Consider the following 24812-nt stretch of genomic DNA (forward strand, 5'->3'; position numbering starts at 1 on the left):
TGAGAGTTGCAATCTGGTTTTTATTGACTTTTGTACAAAAAGGAGGTATGATGATAATACATAGATGGCAGAGAATAGACCACATTAATTTCACCAGCTTAAACCAAACAAATAGGAGGGGGTACTGGCTGATGTAAGAGGAAAAACAATCAACACAACATTCCAAAGAAATTCGTTCACTGAAATGTTTACATCTAGTAATCTCATTTGTCCTTGAAGTATTGAGTGACGTGTTCAAAAAACCAGTTCTGTTTCAGCCAAAAACATGGACATGAATGAGTAAGCATATTTCTCTAGCCCAGATATAATTGGGCAGCATGATGTCAACCTGGAGCTGAAATGAATCCTTAGCTACAACACTGCCCCCTATTGACTACGAAATAACATTGATAGAGAGCTGAGCAGTAGATTCTTGAGTTGCTAGTTTTCCAGTACCGTACCATAAAAAAATGTAAGCCTACTTTTCCAAACAACTGTGTAAACTGTTCCTTGGCTGTATCAAATGTGGTATACACTCCCTGGCAGACTCCAGTTTTACCAATAGAGAAGCCATATGGGAACCACCAAGATGGCATCCACAGTGTTAAATGGATACGTCTTTAGTGACATGGTTGAGGTATTGCCACCCTACTAACCCAAGACTATGTGGGGAAAGTCATGAGACTGCAGACCTGCTGGTCTGTGTAGTGTGTTTTGTTTTCAATACAACAGAGCCATCTTGAGTGGAGTGGAACCGTAGTGGCATTGACACCCATCTCTTAGATAGCAGCATGGGTCAGTCACTAGTCTAACAAGATCACATTTACATTTTTGTCATTTAGCAGACGCTCTTATCCAGAGCGACTTACAGTTAGTGAGTGCATACATTTTCATACTGACCCCCCGTGGGAAACGAACCCACAACCCTGGCGTTGCAAGATCAGGTTATATGCAAGTTTACGCTCTACTACAAAATACATCACAGTTGTGTACTGTATACTAGTTATTCAATTCACAGTATGACTATCAGGGCAATGATAGTTACGAAAACAGATAGGCTATAGTCTGTGGGAAAAGGACTCCAGTATATTCACAGTTGTTATATACAGTACGCCAGTGGATAGGAAAAGACTCTTGAAATTGGCTTGACAAAATGAGCAACTGTCATAGCCAGAGGCCTCGAGTCAAAACTTCAATGTACAGAAGGATATTTACAACCATCTAAATGATACACATCATAATCCAATGTAGCCTCTGCACTGCCGAAAAGTCTTCAGTCATGAATCCAGAGCCTGAATCAGTTTAAAATAGTTCAGGGTGACTTGAACGCAAAAACATAATCTTGTCATAATATTGACACCGATATTAATATAATATTAATTAATATTAAGCTCCATCACATTGTTTTTCTACTGAAATGCCAGATTGAGAATTTGGAACAAAGACCGGATAGGATGCAGTAGCCTATAGTTAGATATGGAGGATACCATGGATAGAAGATGGATGGAGAGCAAATTAATGTACATTTAATGTAAATTAATGATTGAGGGGAATTTACAAAAAATCTAATTCTGAAAAATATAATACTTTTATGATTGCCATAAAATCAAAGACTCTATCATCACCAAGGCTTGCATGATGTAAAATGAAATACAATTTTATAATATAAAACTTTAACAAAATAAACATTTAATGTCAACACACCATGTTGCAACAGGCTCAAACATCTTACAATGGTACACAAATGCAGTCAAACAAATAATTTGCAACTGTAAACTGCAGTATAATAATACATGGACCTAAGCAAACACACAATAGTTGATATGCATATGTATTCTATACACACATGAATATCCTTCACAAGATTAAGCACTCTGAACTGTACAATATCTGCAATGGGAACTGTTGAGCAAAACACTGTTTTTGCATATACAGTAATACTATTCTTATAATACAATAATAAAATGTCCACACAAGAAAATGTTAAGCACAAACCCAAAAAGGCCACAAAAGTGCATAAAACTTTAGTTGGAAGCCACTGGTAGGGAAGGGCTACGGTGTAGGAGCTGGGATGGACCACTGCTTTGCCTCGCTCCTAACCTCAGAGATCTACATGATTCACTTTTAGTGGAGGGCACTCACTACCTCTGGAGTAGATATCAGGGATGTTCGCTCTCACATCACACACACGAACACACTCAAACAGAGTCAAATGCACATCGACACACACGGTCACCATCCGAGTTTCACACACAAAGGTTGGGAGAGACGATGAAATGACATTGACACTTCCTGACTTCCAACACTTAACAAATGATCTTCTAGTAGCGGCGTGACACCGGTAGATAGATCTCTAACCAGGTAAGTGTTGGTACCTGTTGGAAAGACTCACTCGCACCCTATCTAGGTCATAGAAGTCTTGTGCACTCACAAGAGACATCTAGGTCCCTCCCAATGACTAGTATCAGAGAAACAATACCATTTTAAAAAACACTGAAATGATAGTCAGCATTCAAAACAAATAAAACACTGGTTAAGTGTCTGTGGCATGTGTTGTGATTGGCGGCGATCACTATTCTTGTGCAAAGCGCACCATATGTGTTGCAGTACATGTAAGGTTCGCTTGCTATTCTCATATCATATAGCTAGCTAGTGATCTTAAATGATCTGGAAAAAAATACATGTGCAAGTTGAAAATAAAGAAGTTCCCGGTTCTTAATGGAGAATTTTGCTTTTTTACAACCAAATCCATATATATCTTTTTTTTTTACAATGCCATGTTATGGAAGGATACAGATACTTTTTTTTGGAATTTCACTTGTTTTTGAAAAACGTAAGCCAACCAGTGAGTCACTTCCTCATCCTCGTTGTGCAGTACGGGGGCTCTGAAAACATGAACAAATGCCCCATAAACACCCAAATACGTCATTTTAGAAACGGAAATGCTCTCAGTATAGTGATGCTGGTCTTTAGATGTTGTACACATGAAATTGTCATTCCGAACATTATCCGTAACGTTATATTCCATTTTATTGTGATTCGAGCGATACCTCTCCGTCCATTCTAGCAGCAGGCTACCGAAGACTGGAACAGATGGATAGGGGAAACAGCTCGTCACACAAAATGGAATATAACGTTGCGGATAAAGTTTGGAATGAAAAGGATGTATTTGGCCGTTTTTTGGAGCATTTGTTCATGAGCCCCCGTACTGCACAACGACAATGAGGAAGTGACTCACTGGTTGGGGTAAATAAAATTAAAAAAAGTGAAATCGCAAAAAAAGTGTGTGCATCCTTCTATAATATATAATTTACATAAAAAAATTGAGATTTGGTTGTAAAAAAGCAAAATTATCCTTTAAAAACAGCTCGTCTCATCGACGTTTGTCTGACATTCCTTAACCACCACCCACCCACCATACTTGGGTTCAAGTTGCTGAAATAAAGCATGCAAAGCTTGTTTCAAACATTAGCTTACGTCAGGGATGGGCAACTTTTATTGGGGTGGGGGCCACAAAAAAAATCGGAGGGGCCGCAGTTGCTCGAGGGTCTGTGTACCCACATCCATAAGCCCCCTCCCCGGCAAGCAAAACTTTTAGCAGCCCCCCTCTTGACAGTTTTAGAGTTAATTTAGTGTAATTCTATATATTTTGCCATGGGGCCGAGAGAAGACTTTGCAATTTTATAAATAATTTCATGCAACTCTAATCATTTTGCCATGGGGTGGAGAGGAAAATGTGCTGTTTTACAGCTAATGTCCTGCAATTCTAACATAGTGTGTAGAGAAATGTTATTTTATTTATTTGTTAGTGTTTTTGTAATTCTTAGCCCCTTTTTTTCTCCAATTTCATGATTACGATCTTGTCTCATTGCTGCAACTCCCCAACGGGCTCGGGAGAGGCGAAGGTCGAGTCATGCGTCCTCCGAAACATCACCCGCCAAACCGCGCTTCTTAACACCCGCTCGCTTAACCCGGAAGCCAGCCGCACCAATGTGTCGGAGGAAACACCGTTCAACTGACGACCGAAGTCAGCCTGCAGGCGCCCGGCCTGCCACAAGGAGTCGCTAGAGCGCGATGAGCCAAGTAAAGCCCCCCGGCCAAACCCTCACGAACCACAGGCTGTATTGACGCCGCAACACTGCGATGCAGTGCCTTAGACCGCTGCGCCACTCGGGAGGCCAGAGAAATGTTATCTGAGTGAGACTTACTACCAAAATCAATGGGGGCCCCCCTGCCGTTCGACTAACCTACCAATCAATTTTTTTTAATGACATGGATAGGCTAATTGAGTGACTATCAGGTATTTTGCTATTCTAACTCGCAACAGTAAGTTGAGACCCCGACTGAGTCCCCCCCCCAAAAAAAATAAAATAAGGGGGAAATTGATCCGAGGGCCCGCTGGCCGCCAGTTGCCCATCCCTGGCTTACAAGCTAAATCCTAGGGTAAAAGCGCTAATCCAATCAAATATATCTACTTGTGGAACATTTTGCAATAAACATTTTCTATAATGTTTATAGTGTTATTATGACACCTGTTTTTTATCGATTGTTTTCTTGCATTCCCCTTTCAGATGGTCATCTCCAATACAGGCTAAAGCAGATTGGTTTCATTCTACAGAGAGACAGAGACAGACTAAACTCTTTAAGGCCACAAAATGATTTCCGTCTTTCCTTCAGAGACTGTTTGACAGGCTCTGTAAAGGACTGACCGAACTGTCTCTCTCCGTCCCCCTCTCTTCCTCCCACCCCATCCTTTCTCTATCATCCCAGACCATAGCGCCCCCTTGTGGGGTGGCCTGTAGGCTTAGGGGGGGTGGGGTTGTTGGTGGGGAATTAATGGGGGAGCTCTTCTTCTTTCTTCTTTGTTCTGGTCAGTATCGGTTTTCCTTTGGTCTCCATCTTATATATCCCCAACCAAGTCAGTCACTTCCTACCTCCTCTCCAGACAGGAAGGGGAGGGGCTAGCGTTGGAGCAGGTAGACCACCATCTCATAGGTGGACATCATTATAGCAGTGTTGGGGATCTGGCGGACCAGATGGGTGGTGAGACCGCGGTACAGGGCACGGTAGCCCTCCTCCTTAGGTACTGTCAACAATGTCTGGAAGAAGGAGCGGTACTTGCTGCCCTCCTCTCGTAGCCGGGTGCGGATCACCTCTACAAAGGAAGAGGCAAGAGGGAGGAGAGAAGAGGGGACTCATTTAGACCATGGATGCAATAGTATGGAAATTCCGGACGGCTACGATAGCCGATATTTTCTTCAACATGATGAACGTTACCAATACTGATATGGAAAAAGAAGAAAAAACATTTTCCTCCCCGTGAGATGGGAGCAACAACCAAGTGACTTATTATTGACCCTGATTCGGTTTAACTTTTTGTATTATTATTGGCGATATCATATCGGCCGATAATGATATGGCTGATATATCGTGTATCAATAATTGAGACCAAAAGTGACCATTTTGTAGACTATGCAATTTTTTGTCACTAATAAAACAGAAACTAAGATAAATTAGGACCGAATGTATTCTGATTATGTATTTTCTTTTGATGTATTCTTTACTGTCACATAATAAGTAGAAATTGAAGGTGTAGGTGCATACCGTGGGGGTAGGCGATGGAGGTGGCGCAGGTCTTGGACGTGGCGGCTGCCAGCATCATACCCACAAAGTCTGAGGCATCCTTCACCGACTCATCCTCGTCCTGATCCATGCTGGCCTGGGCCTTGGACTCCATCAGCTTGCGCTTGATGCTCTCGTAGATGACAAAGTGGATGACTGTCTCGGAGATGCCGGCGTACGAGGCAGACATACCCCGGTAGAAGCCCCGCCAGCCCTCCGTCTGGTAGACCCGCCGCATGCACTCAAACGCATTCATGCGCCGCTCGCCACGGTTCCTGTGGTAAAAACATGTAGCGGGTGGGTAAATGAATAGTTGAACATGGCAAAAAAAGGTACGCAAAAGGATATTTGATCATATAGCTAACGGGATACATTTGGCAAGTAATAATGGAAAAGGGATTTGCAACATTCAATAAAGTGTATGCACTACTCCTCAAAATAACACCCTTTCCCCTAGTACCATGGGTCAATGCAATATGAAACTAGTCAAATAAGCATAACAACCCATAACATAGCTAGAGAACCAGTAAAATATGAAACAGCTGTGGAATAACATAAGCTAAGGGAATTTAATCAGCTGATGGCCTAGATCCAGACTCCCTGCTCAGTGCTTACCTGGCATCCAGCTGCAACCGGGTCTTTATAAGCCAGATGGGATTGGTCGCAGTGATAGCAGTGAACCCTGGGAAGAAGAGTTCAGAGGTTCAGACGGGGAGAGTGACACGGTGTGAAAGACAGCCTATCCAAGGACAAAGATATATATTGGCCTACGTTTTGGGGGGGTATTTCACAAAGCACCACCAATGAGTTAGCCAGCTAACAATAACTCTTTATTTCCTGGATGATGAAGAAAGAAAAACTTGAATATAGGGAATGATATTACGGACTCAATACTCGCAGTAACCCAACCAAATGACATTCAACTTCAGCTGGCTTAATGAACTAGAAAAGTAAGAGTTAGAAATGAGTGCTGGCCAGTCTATCGATCCTGCGTTTGTGAAATACAACCCCAGTGAATTCTATATAACGCTACTTTCCTTCTCAACTGGCTGCAGTGTCTGAAAGCATTGTTGACATCTTTAAGCTGTGTTTATGAGCTGTTTATTTACGTATTGGCAATCTCGTAAAACCTTTCCTTTTTCTCTGGTATTCCGGAATCAGGCCAGAGATGATATAAAAATGAACTTGATTACCTTTGATTAGGGCAGACTGTTTGTCCTTCACAGGAATTGAATAACTATTATATGGACTGATTAGATTCCTCATCAAGATTGTATTACAGCGCGGGCAAAAACTCAGCTTAAAGATGTAGCCTAGTCCAAGTATCTAATGTTCCTCATTATCATCTCTAGAAGTTGTAATAAATATATCTAAGATGTGGCTATACTTAATCATAAATACTATTCCTAAGTATTTAGAAACAAGGTGGGCCTGAATCTCATGTACACACCAGGCACTATAGAAATATAAGATATAACATAGTGCTATGCTATTGTTCAGCCCCCTTAATTAATAGTATTATTATTCACTCTGGTTAAGAGTGCCTGATAAAAGACTACCGTATAAATGAGTCAATGAATTGAGTAAATTTAATGTGAACAATAGTAGCTAGCTCCCAGATGGGGAGAGCTCAGCCCTACAGTAGGCCTACATATAAATAGCAAGTAATTGTGCAGTGTCGTCATGGTCTGAGCCTCAGCTGAAGGCCTCATTGGCTGCCACGGACCATGAGGAAACAAAATGGAGTCTGGCATTCTTGAATTATTCAAGAGGACATGAGGAATAACTGAATATCGCTGAGTAGAGGAGGTCAAGTGGTATTTCCCAGGGGAACTTGGCGTGCGTGCGTGCATATATACAGTGCATTCGGAAAGTATTCAGACCCATTGACTTTTTCCACATTTATACATTATAGCCTTATTATAAAATGGATTAAATAGTCCCCCCCCCCCCCCTCATCAATCTACACACAATACCCCATAATGACAAAGCAAAAACAGGATTTGATTTTTTTTTTTACTGATATATCCCATTAATATAAGTATTCAGACCCTTTACTCAGTCCTTTGTTGAAGCACCTTTGGCAGCGATTACAGCCTTGAGTCTTCTTGGGTATGACGCTACATGCTTGGCACACCTGTATTTGGGGAGTTTCTCCCATTATTCTCTGCAGATCCTCTCAAGCTCTGTCAGGTTGGATGGAGAGCGCCACTGCACAGCTATTTTCAGGTCTCTCCAGAGATGTTCGATCGGGTTCATGTGCGGGCTCTGGCTGGGCCACTTAAGGACATTCAGAGACTTGTCCCAAAGCCACTCCTGCGTTGTCTTGGCTGTGTGCTTAGGGTCGTTGTCCTGTTGGAAGGTGAACCTTCACCCCAGTCTGAGGTCCTGAGAGCTCTGGAGCAGGTTTTCATCTTAGGCCCTGCCGCTGAAAAACATCCCCACAGCATGATGCTGCCACCACCATGCTTCACCGTAGAGATGGTGCCAGGTTTCCTCCAGACGTGAGGCTTGGCATTCAGGCCAAAGAGTTCAATCTTGGTTTCATCAAACCAGAGAATCTTGTTTCTCATGGTCAGAGTCAGGTGCATTTTGGCAAACTCCAAGCGGACTGTCATGTGCCTTTTACTAAGGAGTGGTTTCTGTCTGGCCACTCTACCATAAAGGCCTGATTGGTAGAGTGCTGCAGAGATGGTTCTCCTTCTGGAAGGTTCTCCTATCTCCACAGAGGAACTCTGGAGCTCTGTCAAAGTGACCATCAGGTTCTTGGTCACCTCCCTGACCAAGGCCCTTCTCCCCCGATTGCTCAGTTCGGCTGGGCGGCCAGCTCTAGGAAGAGTCTTGGTGGTTCCAAACTTCTTCCATTTAAGAATGATGGAGGCCACTGTGTTCCTTCAATGCTGCAGAAATGTCTTGGTACCCTTCCCCAGATCTATGCCTCGACACAATCCAGTCTCGGAGCTCTACGGACAATTCCTTCGAGCTCATGGCTTGGTTTTTGCTCTGACATGCACTGTCAACTGTGGGTCTTTCTAAATCATGTCCATTCAATTGAATTTACAACAGGTTGACTCCAATCAAGTTGTAGAAACATCTCAAGGATGATCAATGGAAACAGGATGCACCTGAGCTCAATTTCGAGTCTCATAGCAAAGGGTCTGAATACTTATGTAAATAAGGTATCTGTTTTTTATTCTAAAAACCTGTTTTCGCTTTGTCATTATGGGGTATTGTGTGTAGATTGAGGTTTATAAAAAAATATTTAAAAAAATATTATCCATTTTAGAATAAGGCTGTAACATAACAAAATGTGGAAAAAGTCAAGGGGTCTGAATACTTTCCGAATGCACTGTGTGTGTGTGTGTGTGTGTATATATATATATATATATATATATATATATATATATATATATATATATATATATATATATATATATTAGTGATAAAGCGGTACCAAAACATATATTAGTTTAGTGTTATTAATAAGTTGCTTATACTAATTTGGATTTGAATTAGTTTTCAATCAGAGAGACCAATGAATCCCCTGATAATGCATCAAGTCATTATGTTAGTTCACAAGTGAGTGCCATGTCATACACATTACAAGGTATACAGGTATATGACAAATGTGTAAGGTGCAGGTAATGCTAGTGTGATAATAAGGTGTGCATATTTAAAGACAGACAGTAATCTGGCACATCACGTATGCTTTGTACCGATGTGGTCGAGATACTTAATCTCTAAACAACAACAGAATTCAAACATGGCCATTGGCAAATGAACATAAATATACATCACTACATTGCGCCAAGAGCTAAAATGGACGATAGCATTTTCTCTAAACAAGAAACCAAGTTCTACAGTACAGTATCGCTCTAGAGCTTCTACTGTATCGAGGGACACAGTCCTAAGGCAACTGCGTGAAGAGGATGAAAAGTCTGTGGAAGAAGAAGAAGTAAAAGAAGAGGAAGAGAGATAGCTTCTATGGCGTGTACTCACAGAGTAGGGGCAAAGCTACTCCGCCTCACAGCTGCAGCTAGAAGCCTGCAGATATGGGGGGCTGAGGTGGCTGGGGCTCTCCCCCCTCACGCAGGGGTGAAAGCTACAGTAAAGCCCTAAAATAGACACAGGCTTTTCTGTACCACAGTCACACACAGGCAGCAGTCAACCAACCAACCCACCCACAAATGCATAGATGGGAGAGGAAATACCAATCCTACCTAATCCCCGTTTTTTTAAATAGGTAAAACAGGAGGAAAAGCGTCACTCCCATCTCTCCCAAACCACTATCCCCCCAACCCCCCACTTTTTATATAAACAGGTAAGATCCACCTAAGCCTCCCCTCTCCCACATTTTTACCCACCCTTTTTTTTAACCAACAACTAAGGTGGGAGAGGAGAAAGGGGTCACACCCCATCTCTCCCCCCCCCCCACCTCTATAACCCCCCGACCCTGTGACCTTTCCCGACCCACACCTGTTTTAAATGCAAGAGGACGTCTCGTGTCGTTCTGTCAGGTATGTCTTTCTTGGTTAGGGAAAAAAAGAGAAAAATGCAAGTCTGTCGGAACATCACCCCACTGGTATAATTCAAATGATGTGCAGGACATAACAAATACACATGCAAGGTACACAATAAGAATCAAATAGTATCTTTAAATGATGTTCTTAGCTGATGCTACATGTGCCATTCCTTGTGTACCATTGTATCATTACCATAATCACTTTTATTGATTCTAAACAGCAGCAATGGGGTCAAATAAAATAGGGGACAAAGTCAACACTGAGTCATAATAAAAAGGTCAAGAAGTGCAAGAGAGGGTTCAAATGCTAACCTTGTCAAGCTGGCTTATAAAGAATGGCATATATTAATATAGCCTATAAATGACAAACTTAGATGGTCTGATTTATTTATCTCTGATTATTATTATTTATCTTTGATTAGCAGTTTTGTGATATGCCAACTCAAGAATACCTGCAAGACATGACCTGTTATTGGTAATGGAGCGAGGTTAGCATGTCTTGGGGGTATGATCTTTGTTCCTCTAACTTTCTCACTCATCATTATTCACCATTCATTCAGGATGATCCGTAATCACGGTAGCATCCACATTAATGTAGAAGTGTTTAGAAACATATTATATTCTTATTTACAATAAAAGTGAGTCAATACATTATTTACCATTAATTTCTATTGGTTGCAAAATAATCTGAAACACAACCGAAACAAACTGCAAATGCTTCCAACAAGTTTGAAGAGTCACAAGCTTGTAGTCATTGCGTGCTGGGAATATGGAACCAAATACTAAACTTCTGACTACTTTATTTATAAGAATATTTAGGGGTGTCAATCATTTTGACCTCTACCTTTTTGAGAGAAAAAAACTATTACTTGGTAAACAAAATCTCTTTCTCTCAGCAATTGCATTAGTATAAAATAATATCATTCCCCATTTTTTTTTAGCATACAATATAGCTCAGTATTAAAATTATTTATTTTACAGTCATAACTGCTCATCTTCATCAAAGGTGTCAATCCTTTCGGACCCCACTGTACATGTATGTTACATGGGTGGCATATTTAAGGCACTGAAGGCACAGTGGAGAGCATAGCTCCTGTTAGCCTCCTTCTTCAAAGACGAGGGTGGACGTACATAGCGGAACATGAATTAACCATGTGAACTACGGTACATAGATTAACTACATCTGCTGTGGTAGCTGTTCAAGAGTAATGATGTTGAATGGACAAGCCAAATAAGGACACTCAAACCTCTAATAGTGACAAGGTTAGCATTTCCCTTCATTTGCTGACTAACGTAAATCAAAGTGCGTGTGTTGTTCATTTACTTTTTACAGTGATGGTGGTGGTGGTGGTGGGGGGGGGGGGGGGGGGTAACAGGCTGGTAAATGGGGGAAGGGGGCAGTGTATCAAGACTGTGCAATCACATAGAAGTTATAGGAGATACGAGAGCTGCAAACCAGCTGGCCGTGACCTATACTAGCATCAGCATCATCATTATTAGCATCAATAGCATCATCATCATTAGCATCATGGTCATACCAGTGAAAGGAAATGGGGTGCTACCTGAGGCGTCCGCCCAACAACGTCCGGTGGGCGTGTAGCCGCGAGGCGAGGAGACCTCCCGCAGTGAGGCCCCTGACATGTTTGCGCCCTGGGGCCTTTACTACTGTACACACACAGCACAGACAGCGCGTGAAGGGCCACACTCACTGTTTAGCAACCAACTGGTACGTTAACACGATTTAGGATCCTCCGAAGAGCCTCAAAAGAGACGACAAATGAAGAAATGGGGAAAGGAGAAAAATAACTGGGGGAAGTAGGGGTGGGACAGAAAGCACAACCCAAACTTTGAGGATGTTTATTTTTTTCAAATTGCTGGACCAGCCAGCTAGCTACTGGTAAGTATTATAGTGGTAAGTAGTGGTATGTAGTAAAGTGTTGAGCCTCTGCCATGTTGGCTGTATATCATGGTAGGACAAAGACAAAGCAGTTACGTGGGTCAGTGGTTCTATTCGCCGAGTGTAAAAGCTCTTGAGAGAGAGCAGTTCAATATATTAATAGAGGCAGTTAGTACAAAATGCAATAGTTAACCGTGTGCTTTGTCTTTTTCACACATTTTGTATTTTCTTAGTTAGTGCTTTGACAAAGAAAAATGAAAAGGTTATTTTCACATCTAACTTAAGAACTACAATATTGAAGGGCAGAATAAGCCATAACCTCTTCACTGTCACTATAAATATAAAGTGGGGTTTATTGTAGTTGTCAAGAGACCGTTTGATCCTGAAAGTCTTCAATTGTGCTTTCGGACAAACCATCTGTGCTTGATATTCAAAACACTCACACAGGAAACTAGAAAATGTCCACAACAAGGTAAGCCATATAGTGGCAATGTCTAGCACATAGCCTTGGCTGGAAATAGGCTAGAGCAATGTTTATAAAACATTGAATTATCTTCAAATGAAACAGCAACCCCATACACCCCATAACACAATGTAATTTTTTAATTTTTTTAATAAGAATAATCAATTTGATCAAATAAAAATATGTTTCCTGTTACTTTAAACAAAAACTAAATATTTTAAAATAAAAACAATATCCCCTTGACCTTTCTATGTAATCCGTCAAAATAAAATAAGTAGCTGAAATCAATTGTCTAAACAAGTCAACTTTGAATGCAGCAACAACCAGTAGAAACTGCACTGACAAGATGTTACAGACAGCCGAGGGGGGGTTTGTGGAACGACTGTTACCTGCTAGGCCTGCAGACACCATGTGGACTTGCGTCGAGTCAGGCTCAAACACACCGTTCAGCTTCTCCTTGGCAGTGGAGTAAGCTGCAAAGTAGATTGCTCTGTGGAAACAGGAGGGAATTGATGTGAGCTAAGAATACAGGGAATCAATCGATAACAATATCGGAACTCCGGCCCGTTGCCGATAAATAATATTTTCTTGGGTCATGACAGTCGATACCAATATAGCAAACAAAAAACATGTTTCCATCTTGTGAGATTAGGGCAAAATAGCACAGTATAAATGACAGGCAGCGTCCCCTCTGTCCAAATTGACACAGAGTAAATGACCTGGAACTGTTGACATGAGCGATTTTCACTGAAACCAGTTGCATTCATTTGGGTAGTTTTGTGTGTCCCCATGTCACCAACCCACATTAAACCCCCCATCTAGGCCTATATAAATAATGGTCCATTAGGAGGGTTCCTGCGTAGTGTGTCCATCTGAAGGTCACTGCACACGCATGCATATGTACAACTCATCCCCACCCAGGCACCCAAACCCTGCTTTAGCTGGAGATTTATCGCCCTTGCAACTCCTACTCTCTCTCTACTTAACTCAAATCACAGGATTACTCAAGTAGACATTTCCGCTGTGGGGATTTAAAACCAACGACCCGCCTGCGCTCGGCTCGCTCACTTCGCCCTTAGTGTGCGTTTGTCAGAGTGAGAGTACACTGTGCATGTACATGTGTGTGCATGCAGATGTGAGATTGGGCGCACGTGTGTGTGTGTGTGTGAGTGTTATGTAATGGCCGACCTTAGTGATGGACTGATTTAAAGCTTGTGTGTGTGCTGTGTTCTGACTGCCCAGCCAACCAGCCAACCATTCAACCATGCTCTAAATGGCCAACAAGATGCTCAGCTCGGTAGCACTCTGCAGCCCACTGCCAAGGGGAGACATATCAGCCAGTACCGTTCCACATCCAGGGCACACAGCTGCTGTGTTACTGACTTCTCCGTCTGGTTAGATAAGGTTTCCTGCTGTGTTACTGTAGGTAAAGCCCGGTTAGATAAGGTTTCCTGCTGTGTTACTGTAGGTAAAGCCCGGTTAGATAAGGTTTCCTGCTGTGTTACTGTAGGTAAAGCCCGGTTAGATAAGGTTTCCTGCTGTGTTACTGTAGGTAAAGCCCGGTTAGATAAGGTTTCCTGCTGTGTTACTGTAGGTAAAGCCTGGTTAGATAAGGTTTCCTGCTGTGTTACTGTAGGTAAAGCCCGGTTAGATAAGGTTTCCTGCTGTGTTACTGTAGGTAAAGCCCGGTTAGATAAGGTTTCCTGCTGTGTTACTGTAGGTAAAGCCTGGTTAGATAAGGTTTCCTGCTGTGTTACTGTAGGTAAAGCCCGGTTAGATAAGGTTTCCTGCTGTGTTACTGTAGGTAAAGCCCGGTTAGATAAGGTTTCCTGCTGTGTTACTGTAGGTAAAGCCTGGTTAGTGTCAAGTCGCTGGTGAGCGGTGTTGGTGAAAAGTTGTGTTTTTTTTGCTCCGTCCCAGTGCAGCAGCATTGAGGAACCCTGCAGTTTGTCTTAATGTAGGATGATTGATTTCTCTCCCTTTGCATTTCTCGCTCTGTTTCCTCCACAGTATTTTCGAAGGCAGTGTGCGCTCAGGTCAGTCTTTCTCTTTTCACTCTCTCACTACCTCCCTCTCTCGTGTCCTGCAGTAATAGCAAAGGCGTGTGTGTGCTCAGGTTAGTGGGCCCTGCTGTTGGTCTCCCTTCCCTGCAGTGTCGAGGCAGACTTTACATAATGTCCCCTCTCTTCCCTGCACGTCACGAGGCAGCCAGCCGCCACAGCTAGGGAGAGCAGCTCACTCCACAGAGGACAGGAAAACACACACACACACACAAAATCTATTCAGAGACTCAGCATACTCACAGGCACAGCCTAGACAGACACAAAATACACAGCCGGAACCAGGGCAGACCATCACTGGGCATTTAACGCCCCACAGTGAGGGTGAGAAAAACAGAATGAGAGAGAGATAATCGACATGCAGAGAGGTGAAGCGATAAATGCAGAAAAGAGACATTTACAGAGAAAAACTAAGTGTAAGGTAAACAGAGACAGAGAGCCATCTCATCCAGGGAAGGGGAGATTAAACACACAACAACAGAGGGGGCCAATGGCATCGCTGCATTGTGATGATATGGCAGCGACACAATCAGTCACATGACCCAGCAGCAGCCCCAGTGGACGGCCGCTGCTCTGCTCACAGTGACTCTGATTAACAGAGACTGGACCCAGGAGGCTGCTGTTGCGTAATATGGCTCACACTTAGAACGGTCTCATTTCCGTCTGGGTTCTACCAATAGGGAGAATTAATAATGCCCTGGTGGAGGTGGAAGATGAGGACGGGGCGGGAGTGGAATTTTACTGGGATTCAGTAGAAATCATGTATTGTTTTTTTCATGGACAAAGATTATGTTCTGTATGATTTTATGAAAAATAACGTAAATTGTGGTAATCATCTTGTCCTCCGATGTGGACGGTGGTTTAAAAAAAGGGATTTTGACAGAGGTCTCGCCAAGGTCAAATAATGGAAAACCAAAGACAAACAGAATTCTCTCTAATGTCTCATAGCTGAATAGAATATAAAATCTACTTCGCCACCCCTTTTAAATCTGTGGTTGCCAGAAAAAAAGCTCCATGAAGTAGCCTACACAGAAAGACAGAAAATAGTAGCAGAAGCCACAACAGGAAGGATAATTATTGCACAGGAAGTGTGGCCATACCTGGAAGGAGCCACACCCACCAGGTTGGGCCCCAGCCCTCTGAAGAGAGAGCGGGGTCCCTCCTTCTCCAGTATCAACCTGTAGAGGGAGAGAGAGGGGTGATGTTAGTTAGCATAGTGCTAAATCAAGTGCTAATTATTGATATGATGAAACAAAAGAAAATATTGATATCAAGATAGTGCTCCAGTCGTGGGATAGTGCCAATGTGGATAATCAGCCTGCCATGACCATAGAACATCGGCCTTTGCCTAAAATCTTCTATTCGTGACTAATAGTAATAAACAAATGCATTTATGGTCCATTTCCTGATACTGTGTGTTATTGCAAAATGGACCAAAGGAAACAAAAACAAAAAGTGTCAAAACAGATCAATATAACTTATGATGCATTCAATTAGATGATGTATTTCAGCATTCGTATGTGGGAGGGTGACATTGGGACATCATGGGGATTTAAAATCGAGAGAGGAAATGTACTACAGGGCAACATACCTGATAACTGATAGGTGACTTGTGTAATCGGAGATGAGCGATAAGAGAGTGGCATGTGACAGTTTGTAACTAATGAGTCAACGTGGTCATGGCACACGCAACGATATGGCTCATTCAGCTAGCATTAGGCGGCTTGCCAAACAGTTAAGCTAGATAGCAGGCCTCCAATGGAGAGTATGACATTGTAAGGTCACGCAGTGCAAGTAGCTGCTCTATGAAAATGGCTGATGATAGCGGTCATGCTGTGTTTATAGTATCATTAGCCTAAACACTGAGTGTACAAAACATTAAGAACACCTTCCTTCCTAATATTGAGCTGTATCCCCCCCTTTTGCCCTCAGGATGCAGGGATGCTGCCCCATGTTGACTCCAATGCTTCCCACAGTTGTCAAGTTCGCTGGATGTCCTATGGGTGGTGGACCATTCTTGATACGCACAAGAAACTGTTGAGCGTGAAAAACCCAGCAGCATTGCAGTTCTTGACACACTCAAACCGGTGCGCCTGGCACCTACTACCATGCCCCGTTCAAAGGCACTTAAATATTTTGCCTTGCCCATTCATCCTCTGAATGGCACACATACACAACCCATGTCTCAACTGTCTCTTTAAAATCCTTCTTTAACCTGTCTCCTCCCCTTCATCTACACTGATTGAAGTGGATTTAACAAGTGACATCGATAAGGGATCATAGTTTTCACCTGGATTCACCTGGTTAGTCTGTCATGGAAAGAGCAGGTGTTCTTAATGCGCCATGATGAAATGTTGCCCCATATGCTGACATCACTGCTTCCCTACATCCTTAGCCTGAATTCAAGCCAAGGCTATTCCACCATTAACCTAATTCATCGAAATAGCACACACTCACTGCTTTGAAATAGTTTTATATCTAGATTCAACTATGAATTCAGTCACCTATGAATACAGTCAACTATGAATACAGTCAACTATGAATACAGTCCTAGAAGACTTTCAGCATCTTCCCTCATATCTACGCAGCCACAGAACTCAGCTCATACAGATCTACTCTGTTCTAAATGGGATTTGGCCAGCGCTGCGTACACTGGTGACCCACTTCTGCAGGTTTGTTTTCTCCCTGTGCTGCATAGTGGTGGTGTTGGGTTTCAGCTAGTACTTCCCCAGGGCAGAAGCATGGATGTTGACTGAGGGAAAGAAGGGAGAGAAGCAGGTCCAAGAACAGTGCAGCTGTGATAAGACGGAACCAAGCCTCCAGCTAGAGGTCTGTGCGGGACTGATTTATTCATCCCGCACATACTGAACCCGCCCACACCCGCCCACACCCGCCCACTGAACCCGCCCACACCCGCCCACACCCGCTGGCTTTCTGTCGGACTCCTACCCGCTACCACAAGAACTGGTCCCGAACCCAACCATGTGACGGAGCTCACATGCCAGCCATAGTCCCAGCAATTTTGTGCCCTATAGGCAATATCAAAATGCGCAAAAATAGGATAAATTACCAGAAATGTTCACGTGGCCCATTAGATTAAGCTATCGGTATTACTGGGATATATCAGCGAATAGAGGCGTCATCATGTTTTTTTGGGCCAAACCGTTCGGGCGCTAAAGATGTTTTCGTGAGAAGACCAATTTTCGTGATGTCTCATGGTCCGACAAACACCTCTGTAGCTCTGCCAGCTTTCACCGCAGATGCGGAAGGGCAACATCGGCGGATGCGGTCGATTGAGAATCATCCAATGCAATCTCCAGCTTAAACAGACAAGATTTTTTTTATTTATTACGCTAATTAGAATTCAGCGGGGCCGCGGAAATCGACTCTAGGGGGGTTTAAGAGAGCAGAGTTGGAGACTTGCACTTTCTCTTGAGCTACGTTTTATATATTCAGACTGAGACAAATATGGGTGATCAATATTTATTTTTAGGCAATGTAGTAAACTATAGCGTAATCATATTTAGGAAGTACATTTCCTTGAAAAGATAACTGCCCCGTGTTTCTCCGTCCATGCATAGGCTATAGCCTACTCTATTTAACTGAGACCACATGCGCACCTGATCTCGCAGATATGGCTACTGAACTTGAAGCAGCAAGAATGATGACAGCGGACACTTGCACTTTCTCTTGAGCTACGTTCTGCATATAGGATATAGCCTACCTTTTAGGAAGACGATTTGCAGGCAGAGACAAATAAATGGGTAATCAATATTTATTGAAAATGAAAAGGCGTAACGCTCGCTAACCATAGTAACCTAACCTATGCGCAAGTTGTGCCTTTTTCTTTTGAATTATGATTTTAAAAATTGGATTGCACCTCGACTCACGTTGGTTGAGCGCCCTCCACTTCTTTATCAATATTTATTTACAGACACTGTCCTAAACGAATCTAATCATATTTAATTTCCTTGAAAAGATAACTTCCACGTGATTCTCTGCCCATGCATAGGCAGCCTACTGTATTTCATTGAGACCCACATATAGGTACTAGGTGCACTTGATCTCGCATGCCAAACTAGGAGAGGAGAGGTAGGATCCTTAACTTGAAGCAGCAAAATCTGAGAGTGTGTGAATGATGCGACAAAGATGTGCTTAATACAATAGGTAGGCCTTGGCTAACGCATACAAATCAGGAAGACGACTTTTTCCCCAAAATATAAATATTTTCATCCCAAAGTTGTATGTCTGACCGCCCGCTCCCAACCGCAGCATGATAAATGCAGACCGCGCCGCAATGATCTCTGTCGGGACCCGCAGGTCCTGTGGCCATCCCGCAGGAATGCAGCCCTCTACCTCCTTCCAAAGCCTGATGAAAGCTTTCCTTAAAAAGGGGCCTTTATCGAAATTTCACTGGAAAGCACAATCGTTGTATATGTAGCAGTACTCTTGGTCCTTGTCTTGGTTAACCATTGCTTCTGGCTTGATTGGTACAATCTTTGTATATCATTAATGAAGTGGCTTTTATAGTGATAAGGCCACGGATGAAGATAGCTACATCGATCAAGATGGAATTTACACTTCATGTATTAACTGAAAAAGGGCGTTGGAGGCACCTAATTATGTCCAAAAGGAGTATGTTTGGTTGGAGAGATCAAGATTTGGTGAACAGGCCTTGTAAAGACCGATAAAGGCCTATCTCAATAGATATGCCCATACAACTCTGCAGAGAAGAATGGGAGAAACTCCCCAAATACAGTTGTGCCAAGCTTGTAGCATCATACCCAAGAAGACTCGAGGCTGTAATCGCTGCCAAAGGTGCTTCAACAAAGTACTGAGTAAAAGGGTCTGAATACTTATGGAAATGTGATATTTCAGTTTCTTTTATTTATAAATATGGCCAAAAAAATCTAAAAACGTGTTTTTGCTTTGTCATTATGGGGTATTGTGTGTAGATTGATGAGGGGGGGGGAAAACAATGTAATCCCTTTTGGAATAAGGCTGTAACATAACAACATGTGTTAAAAGTCAAGGGGTCTGAATACTTTCCAAATGCACTGTATGCCCATACAACTACAAGGTCTATGGCCCAGTGTACTTAGGTAATATGCTCAAGCCTCCATTCCCCCTCACTTACTGTATGCTCCCTTCACTACGCCAGTTGTGAAACAGGTTGTGCCTCCAGGCCCCTCGGTGGGGAATATTTGAGGTGAGGGCATGTTAACAGCTATTGGTATGAGCGAACCAAAACAGATCCACACTAAGCCTCTCCCCCTTCTGTTCTCCTATTTTTACAAGTGAGCGAGAGGCAGATTTAAGTATGCGATGGAACACCTTGTACTTGTCCAATATGATAAGGGATATTTCTGCCTTATCGGAAATGATGAAAGCAAGGCTACAACCCCCAATCTGAGATGTGTTTTACAAAAATAATGTCAAGAAGCTATTCCCGCTATGTGGTTTAGTGTGTGGGCAGGGTCCATTGTAAATGTTTTCTCTCACTGGCCCGGTCGGGTCAGTTGGCCATAAATCTACTCATCCAAACAGAATTTCTACTGGCCCAGACATGGTGTAGTTTTAAAATGAATTGGGGTCATGCAGGTCGTATAGGTTGGCATCCTTTCTCTCTATATGCAGCTATTAACATGCTACATTTGGTTATGATATGTATTATAAAGCAGTGTAATATAATTTAGCAATGTAAGTCATTACTCTATTCTTTAGAATTACATTGTATTAACGCATCAACTTGAGTGTTCGAGCAGTTGTGACTGCGGGAGCGTGGTGGAGCTTGAATGAACGGCCAATCATATATTGCTCAAATACAACAAGCACGACTGTAGTCTTCAATGGTTTTCAATGGTAGACTGCGACAGAGCAGGTAAATGTTGAACTGGAATGCAAAAATACACTGACAAGATACACTGGCCCGACATGTTTTTACTGGTCCCGGGCCATCGTTAATGTCGGACCCAGTGTGGGAGAGCCATATTCCTACAATCAAAATGCTGAATGCAAGTGAAGATTCGGTCATAACATAGTATGATGAAAGCAGGGAATGACTCTCCTAGCTTAAAAAAAATTTTTAACGTGGTAAAGTAGACTCTTTCATTAACGACCTTTGTGGACAATAAAAAGACGACCCCTCCGTAACCATGAAAAATGAAAAGTTGAAAGACATTTCTGTCTGATAACACTCCCGTCTACAGTAACTCATAACACATCTTTGAGTCATAGGGTGTTAGGTCATGGTATCAAAGGGCAGGTGAGATACTGTAGGTGGCCTTGACAGTGAAGCGTCCAGATATAAACTCTTCCTGAGAGGGTCGGCGATCGTTTGATGATGCAGGAATGTTTGCTGTTGGTTTGCCAGTTGCTGGTACAAGGGTTAGGATGATTTCCATTGATTCATTGAATTGATAAGAGATCAGATTGACCCCAACATTTACGGTCATTGAAACCCTGCACTAATGTCAACAGAGCTTATCAGAAATCTGGGTTACACGTGAACGTTTTGGGTCGGAATTCGACCCACAGGGTTTTTGTCTGTGCAATGTGCATAAACACCCACTCATCCCAAGAATAGACTGGAACTGAACTAAACTTCAAATAGAGTTGACCACAACCTCACTGAGTAGACACAGTGTGTATTCTCTGTGGTAAGTGCAAACATTTCAGTTCATCACCTGAATAGTCTGGAACTGAACTGAACTTAAAATAGAACTGACCCACCAAACCCTGTAAACATACATAATGTGTAGGATATTCTCTATGACCCCTGTGTGTTGGTGAACTTACTTGAGGCAGTGCAAGGGTCCCGGGGGGGCCATGCGGGCCACACTGGCCCCGTTGACTGTGCTGAGCTGCACCTCAGAGATGTAGAAGGTGACATGAGAGGACTGGAGTCTGGTCTTCACTACTTCCAGCGGACAAGTCAGAATAGCACCCACTGTGCCCCCACACCTAGACGGGGGGGGAGGGAGAGACAGAGAGAGAGGAGGAAGATGGGCAGGTCAGAATAGACAAAAGTACAGTAAATACTGTGCAAAACGTTCCTTTTTACCATGTTATAGGCCTACCCACTGTATTACCATGTTATAGGCCTACCCACTGTATTACCATGTTATAGGCCTACCCACTGTATTACCATGTTATAAGCCCACCCACTGTATTACCATGTTATAGGCCTACCCACTGTATTACCATGTTATAGGCCTACCCACTGTATTACCATGTTATAAGCCTACCCACTGTATTACCATGTTATAGGCCTACCCACTGTATTACCATGTTATAAGCCTACCCACTGTATTACCATGTTATAGGCCTACCCACTGTATTCTGTGCTGTAATATAAAGTGCTACCAAACAAACAGCTATATTCTAGTTTGTTGCTTGTGATTTTAAAACTTTTTGAAGCTTTTCAAATTGTGATACTAAGATGGGCATAAAATCTCCTGAAGTGAATTGTGGATAATTCAACTCTGATTGTATTGGGGCCAACAATGCTCTTAAGAAGTAGAGTAAGACAACCATATCGAGACTTTGTATTTCTGGAAACAACCAGTTGATTTTCAATGCTAGCAGCAGCTGGATCAGGTTCAGCATATTGATACACATTCAGCTTGAGTTGAACATAAAACGTGCAACTGTAAATAGATGCTAACCGTAATGGCCTGGGCCAACCCACTGCCTGGGAGACTTTGAACTGGACTAACTTGTCTGTGACGATGTGTAAACTGAGGTGGTGGCCCTTTTTCCTGTAACGCCTTGACATGGTTTGTCTGGCCCCCCGGAGCTAGGTGGGTTACAATTCATGTGTTGTGACTTCTGTGTTTGCTAGGTTACAGGCTTTCCCAGCTCCGCTTTCAAATAATATTTGTCAATGAACCTCAACATGGGCTCAGGGCTGTGTAGAATGCATACTACAAGGCACAATTATAGTGGAATGGTTCCTGAAAATAGTCACCGTAGTATATCCTCTGTAGGCTAGGTTTAACGAATGTGAGTAGCATGCATGGTATGAGTGTATTCCTTTGCTGCAGCACTCTGTCTCAGTCAGACAAACCCACATACAGGCAAGAGCGACCTTTGGTCTAGATTCAGAGGGCTGTTCCATGCTGCGGCCTGTGTGTGTGTGTGTGTGTACAACCGGCAGTGAGAGGAAACATGCACACAGGCCTTGAGCCCTGTTGTGAGAAACATCAAGGGGACAATAATTATTTGCTTCTCGCTGAAGTAACTTTGTCACAACTTGTGCCCCTAAAATTGAATTTTCATAGTCAATGAAGGAGATATAAAATATTCTGGTTTGACAAGATAGGCCTTACAAGCTGACATTTTAAAAGTTTACAGAGCGCCTGAAAGAAAAGGAGAGGCTGACTGACAAAGAAAACAATATAAAAGGGGAAAACAAAGCTAAAAAGAAAGAAATGGAATCATCACCTTGTCTTTCTTTGAAAGTGTTATCCAAAGACTTGTGCCAAAACCATACTAGAATTAGATTTTCCGTGATAAGTAGGCATATTTAGTGTCCAATTGCGAGAATGGCTCTAATAACCAACTGGTCATGTTTCAATGCCCCTAAGCATATTGGTGAGATCTACAATCTCAATTTACTTGGAGCAGTCAGACTAGTCCATTTTCAGCAACCTTTTTTTCATGTGCGTCCTAGAAATAGAATGCACGGAGAATACTGTTCCTCAATATTTCCACTGACATGCATAACTAGCCTATCATTAGCCAAGTAAAACAACTTCACAATGTATTTTACTTCAACAGAGTAGAGCGGGACAACGTGCAGTGTAATTGCGGGCTATTTTGGGGGTGCTGAAATCCATACTTTTCGATCATTTATATATATATACAAATAATGTCGAAGCTCCAGTCCGCCCACACTAGTCGCTGCTCTACTCCGTTGATGTGAAGTACATTGTGGAGTTGAGTTTTACTTATAGCCTATCGTGTAAGCGTCAGTCAAATATATAGCCTAGCTAGGGGCGTATTCATTACGACAATTTTGTGGCAAACCTTTCTTAAACGAAAGCAGACGGATCGAAACGGGGATGGACCTACCTAAATTTGTCCAATAGAAACTCTCGTTTTAGTTGTAAAACGTTCCAACTGTTTGGAATAATGTAATCATTATAGTGCAATTACACCCGTCTTTTGACCTGACCTTTTTATCCAGTCTATAGAATGGTGTTGCAGTAGTTGTTAGAGTATGCATTGCATAGGCCAGGGCATCTTCTCCATCTTTACAAATGTGCGTTTTATAAGGTTTGTCGGAGTATGAAAACTCAAAAAAATATATGTGTCCAGAAATGTAATTATGATATTCGGCGACATAGCCATCACTACTCGGTCAACGGCTGCACGAGAACAACAAAGGCTCGTGCGTCATGGATATTTCATTCACGAGCATACTCATCTGTCGGAGAGCAAACCGACAACCCTGGAGTGTGATGCGTGGGTGTCAACCTGTTTTCTGTCGAATTAAATAATGTATTTTGTGATAAACGTCAACATCTGGAACTACTGCAAATATCTTTGATGTGTTGAAACTAGGCTACAATAGTAGTGGCCAGCGCCTAGCTTGCTCGACCGCGGTAGCCTACTTTGATGCTGCAACTGGCTAGCTGCTGCCTGAGGATGGGTCGGGTAGTGCAGCTGCTAATGTAACATGCACGCGCGCCTTGAAAAATGGCAATGGGGAAATAAATGCGTCTTATTTTCGCCAAGATAGCCATGCAAGCTAATTTTGACTGTAAAAGTCAGTCAGGAAATGTCATGTCGACTAGCTAACGTTATTCAGAGCAAATAATAGCTACTCACCCTCCGGCAAACAAATGAACCAAGGTATCCCTTTGACTCATTCTTTAGCATTCTCTGAACCAGTACACTCTTTGGACTGCGTCAAGGAGGAAGACAGGATTGAATGGCGAACGGTCGACCACCCCGATGTCGAAGACGATATGCGCACTTCGATAAATCTGCGACGTCGATTATAAATCAGTATGTGTGATTCAGATTGCCGTAGCTAATGTTAGCTAGACGGCTAGTCAATTTGCGAGCTAAACAAACCCTTCTCTTAGTTTCGAGTAATCCCCTCTTTGAACAGACCTTATTTCAATTTATAGATCGTTATACTACAAAAGAAGAGGAATTCAAAAGGAAGATTTTTTTAAACGTATTCTCGCTTCTATCAATCGGTATTTGCTACAGTCACCACCGCTTTCATTTCTCATCTGTTCACGGCTGCAATGAGGG

At 42.6% G+C, this 24812-nt stretch overlaps 1 protein-coding gene across 1 annotated transcript; it reads right to left on the reverse strand.

Moving 5' to 3' along the window:
• Positions 1–24812, reverse strand: slc25a36a (solute carrier family 25 member 36a). Its single transcript, XM_084188146.1, has 7 exons — positions 24378–24812; positions 21342–21506; positions 15644–15721; positions 12873–12973; positions 6217–6283; positions 5584–5876; positions 1–5134 (listed from the first exon to the last, which is right to left on the reverse strand). Exons 1-7 carry the CDS (start codon positions 24416–24418, stop codon positions 4941–4943), a joined length of 939 nt encoding a protein of 312 aa, XP_084044272.1. The 5' UTR covers positions 24419–24812; the 3' UTR covers positions 1–4940.

Source organism: Coregonus lavaretus (genome assembly GCF_964263955.1).
Source record: "Coregonus lavaretus genome assembly, chromosome: 23".
In the NCBI taxonomy this organism is placed as follows: Eukaryota; Metazoa; Chordata; class Actinopteri; order Salmoniformes; family Salmonidae; genus Coregonus; species Coregonus lavaretus.

Excerpts from the sequence above, each read along its gene's own strand:
- slc25a36a (XM_084188146.1), bottom strand. The coding sequence starts at position 24,418 with ATGAGTCAAAGGGATACCTTGGTTCATTTGTTTGCCGGAGG. Across the intron at positions 6,284-12,872 it reads GGTGTCTGCAGGCCTAGCAG|GGTTCACTGCTATCACTGCG; the intron begins GTAACAGTCGTT and ends TCTTCTTCCCAG. Across the intron at positions 5,135-5,583 it reads CTCCATCGCCTACCCCCACG|AGGTGATCCGCACCCGGCTA; the intron begins GTATGCACCTAC and ends CTTCCTTTGTAG.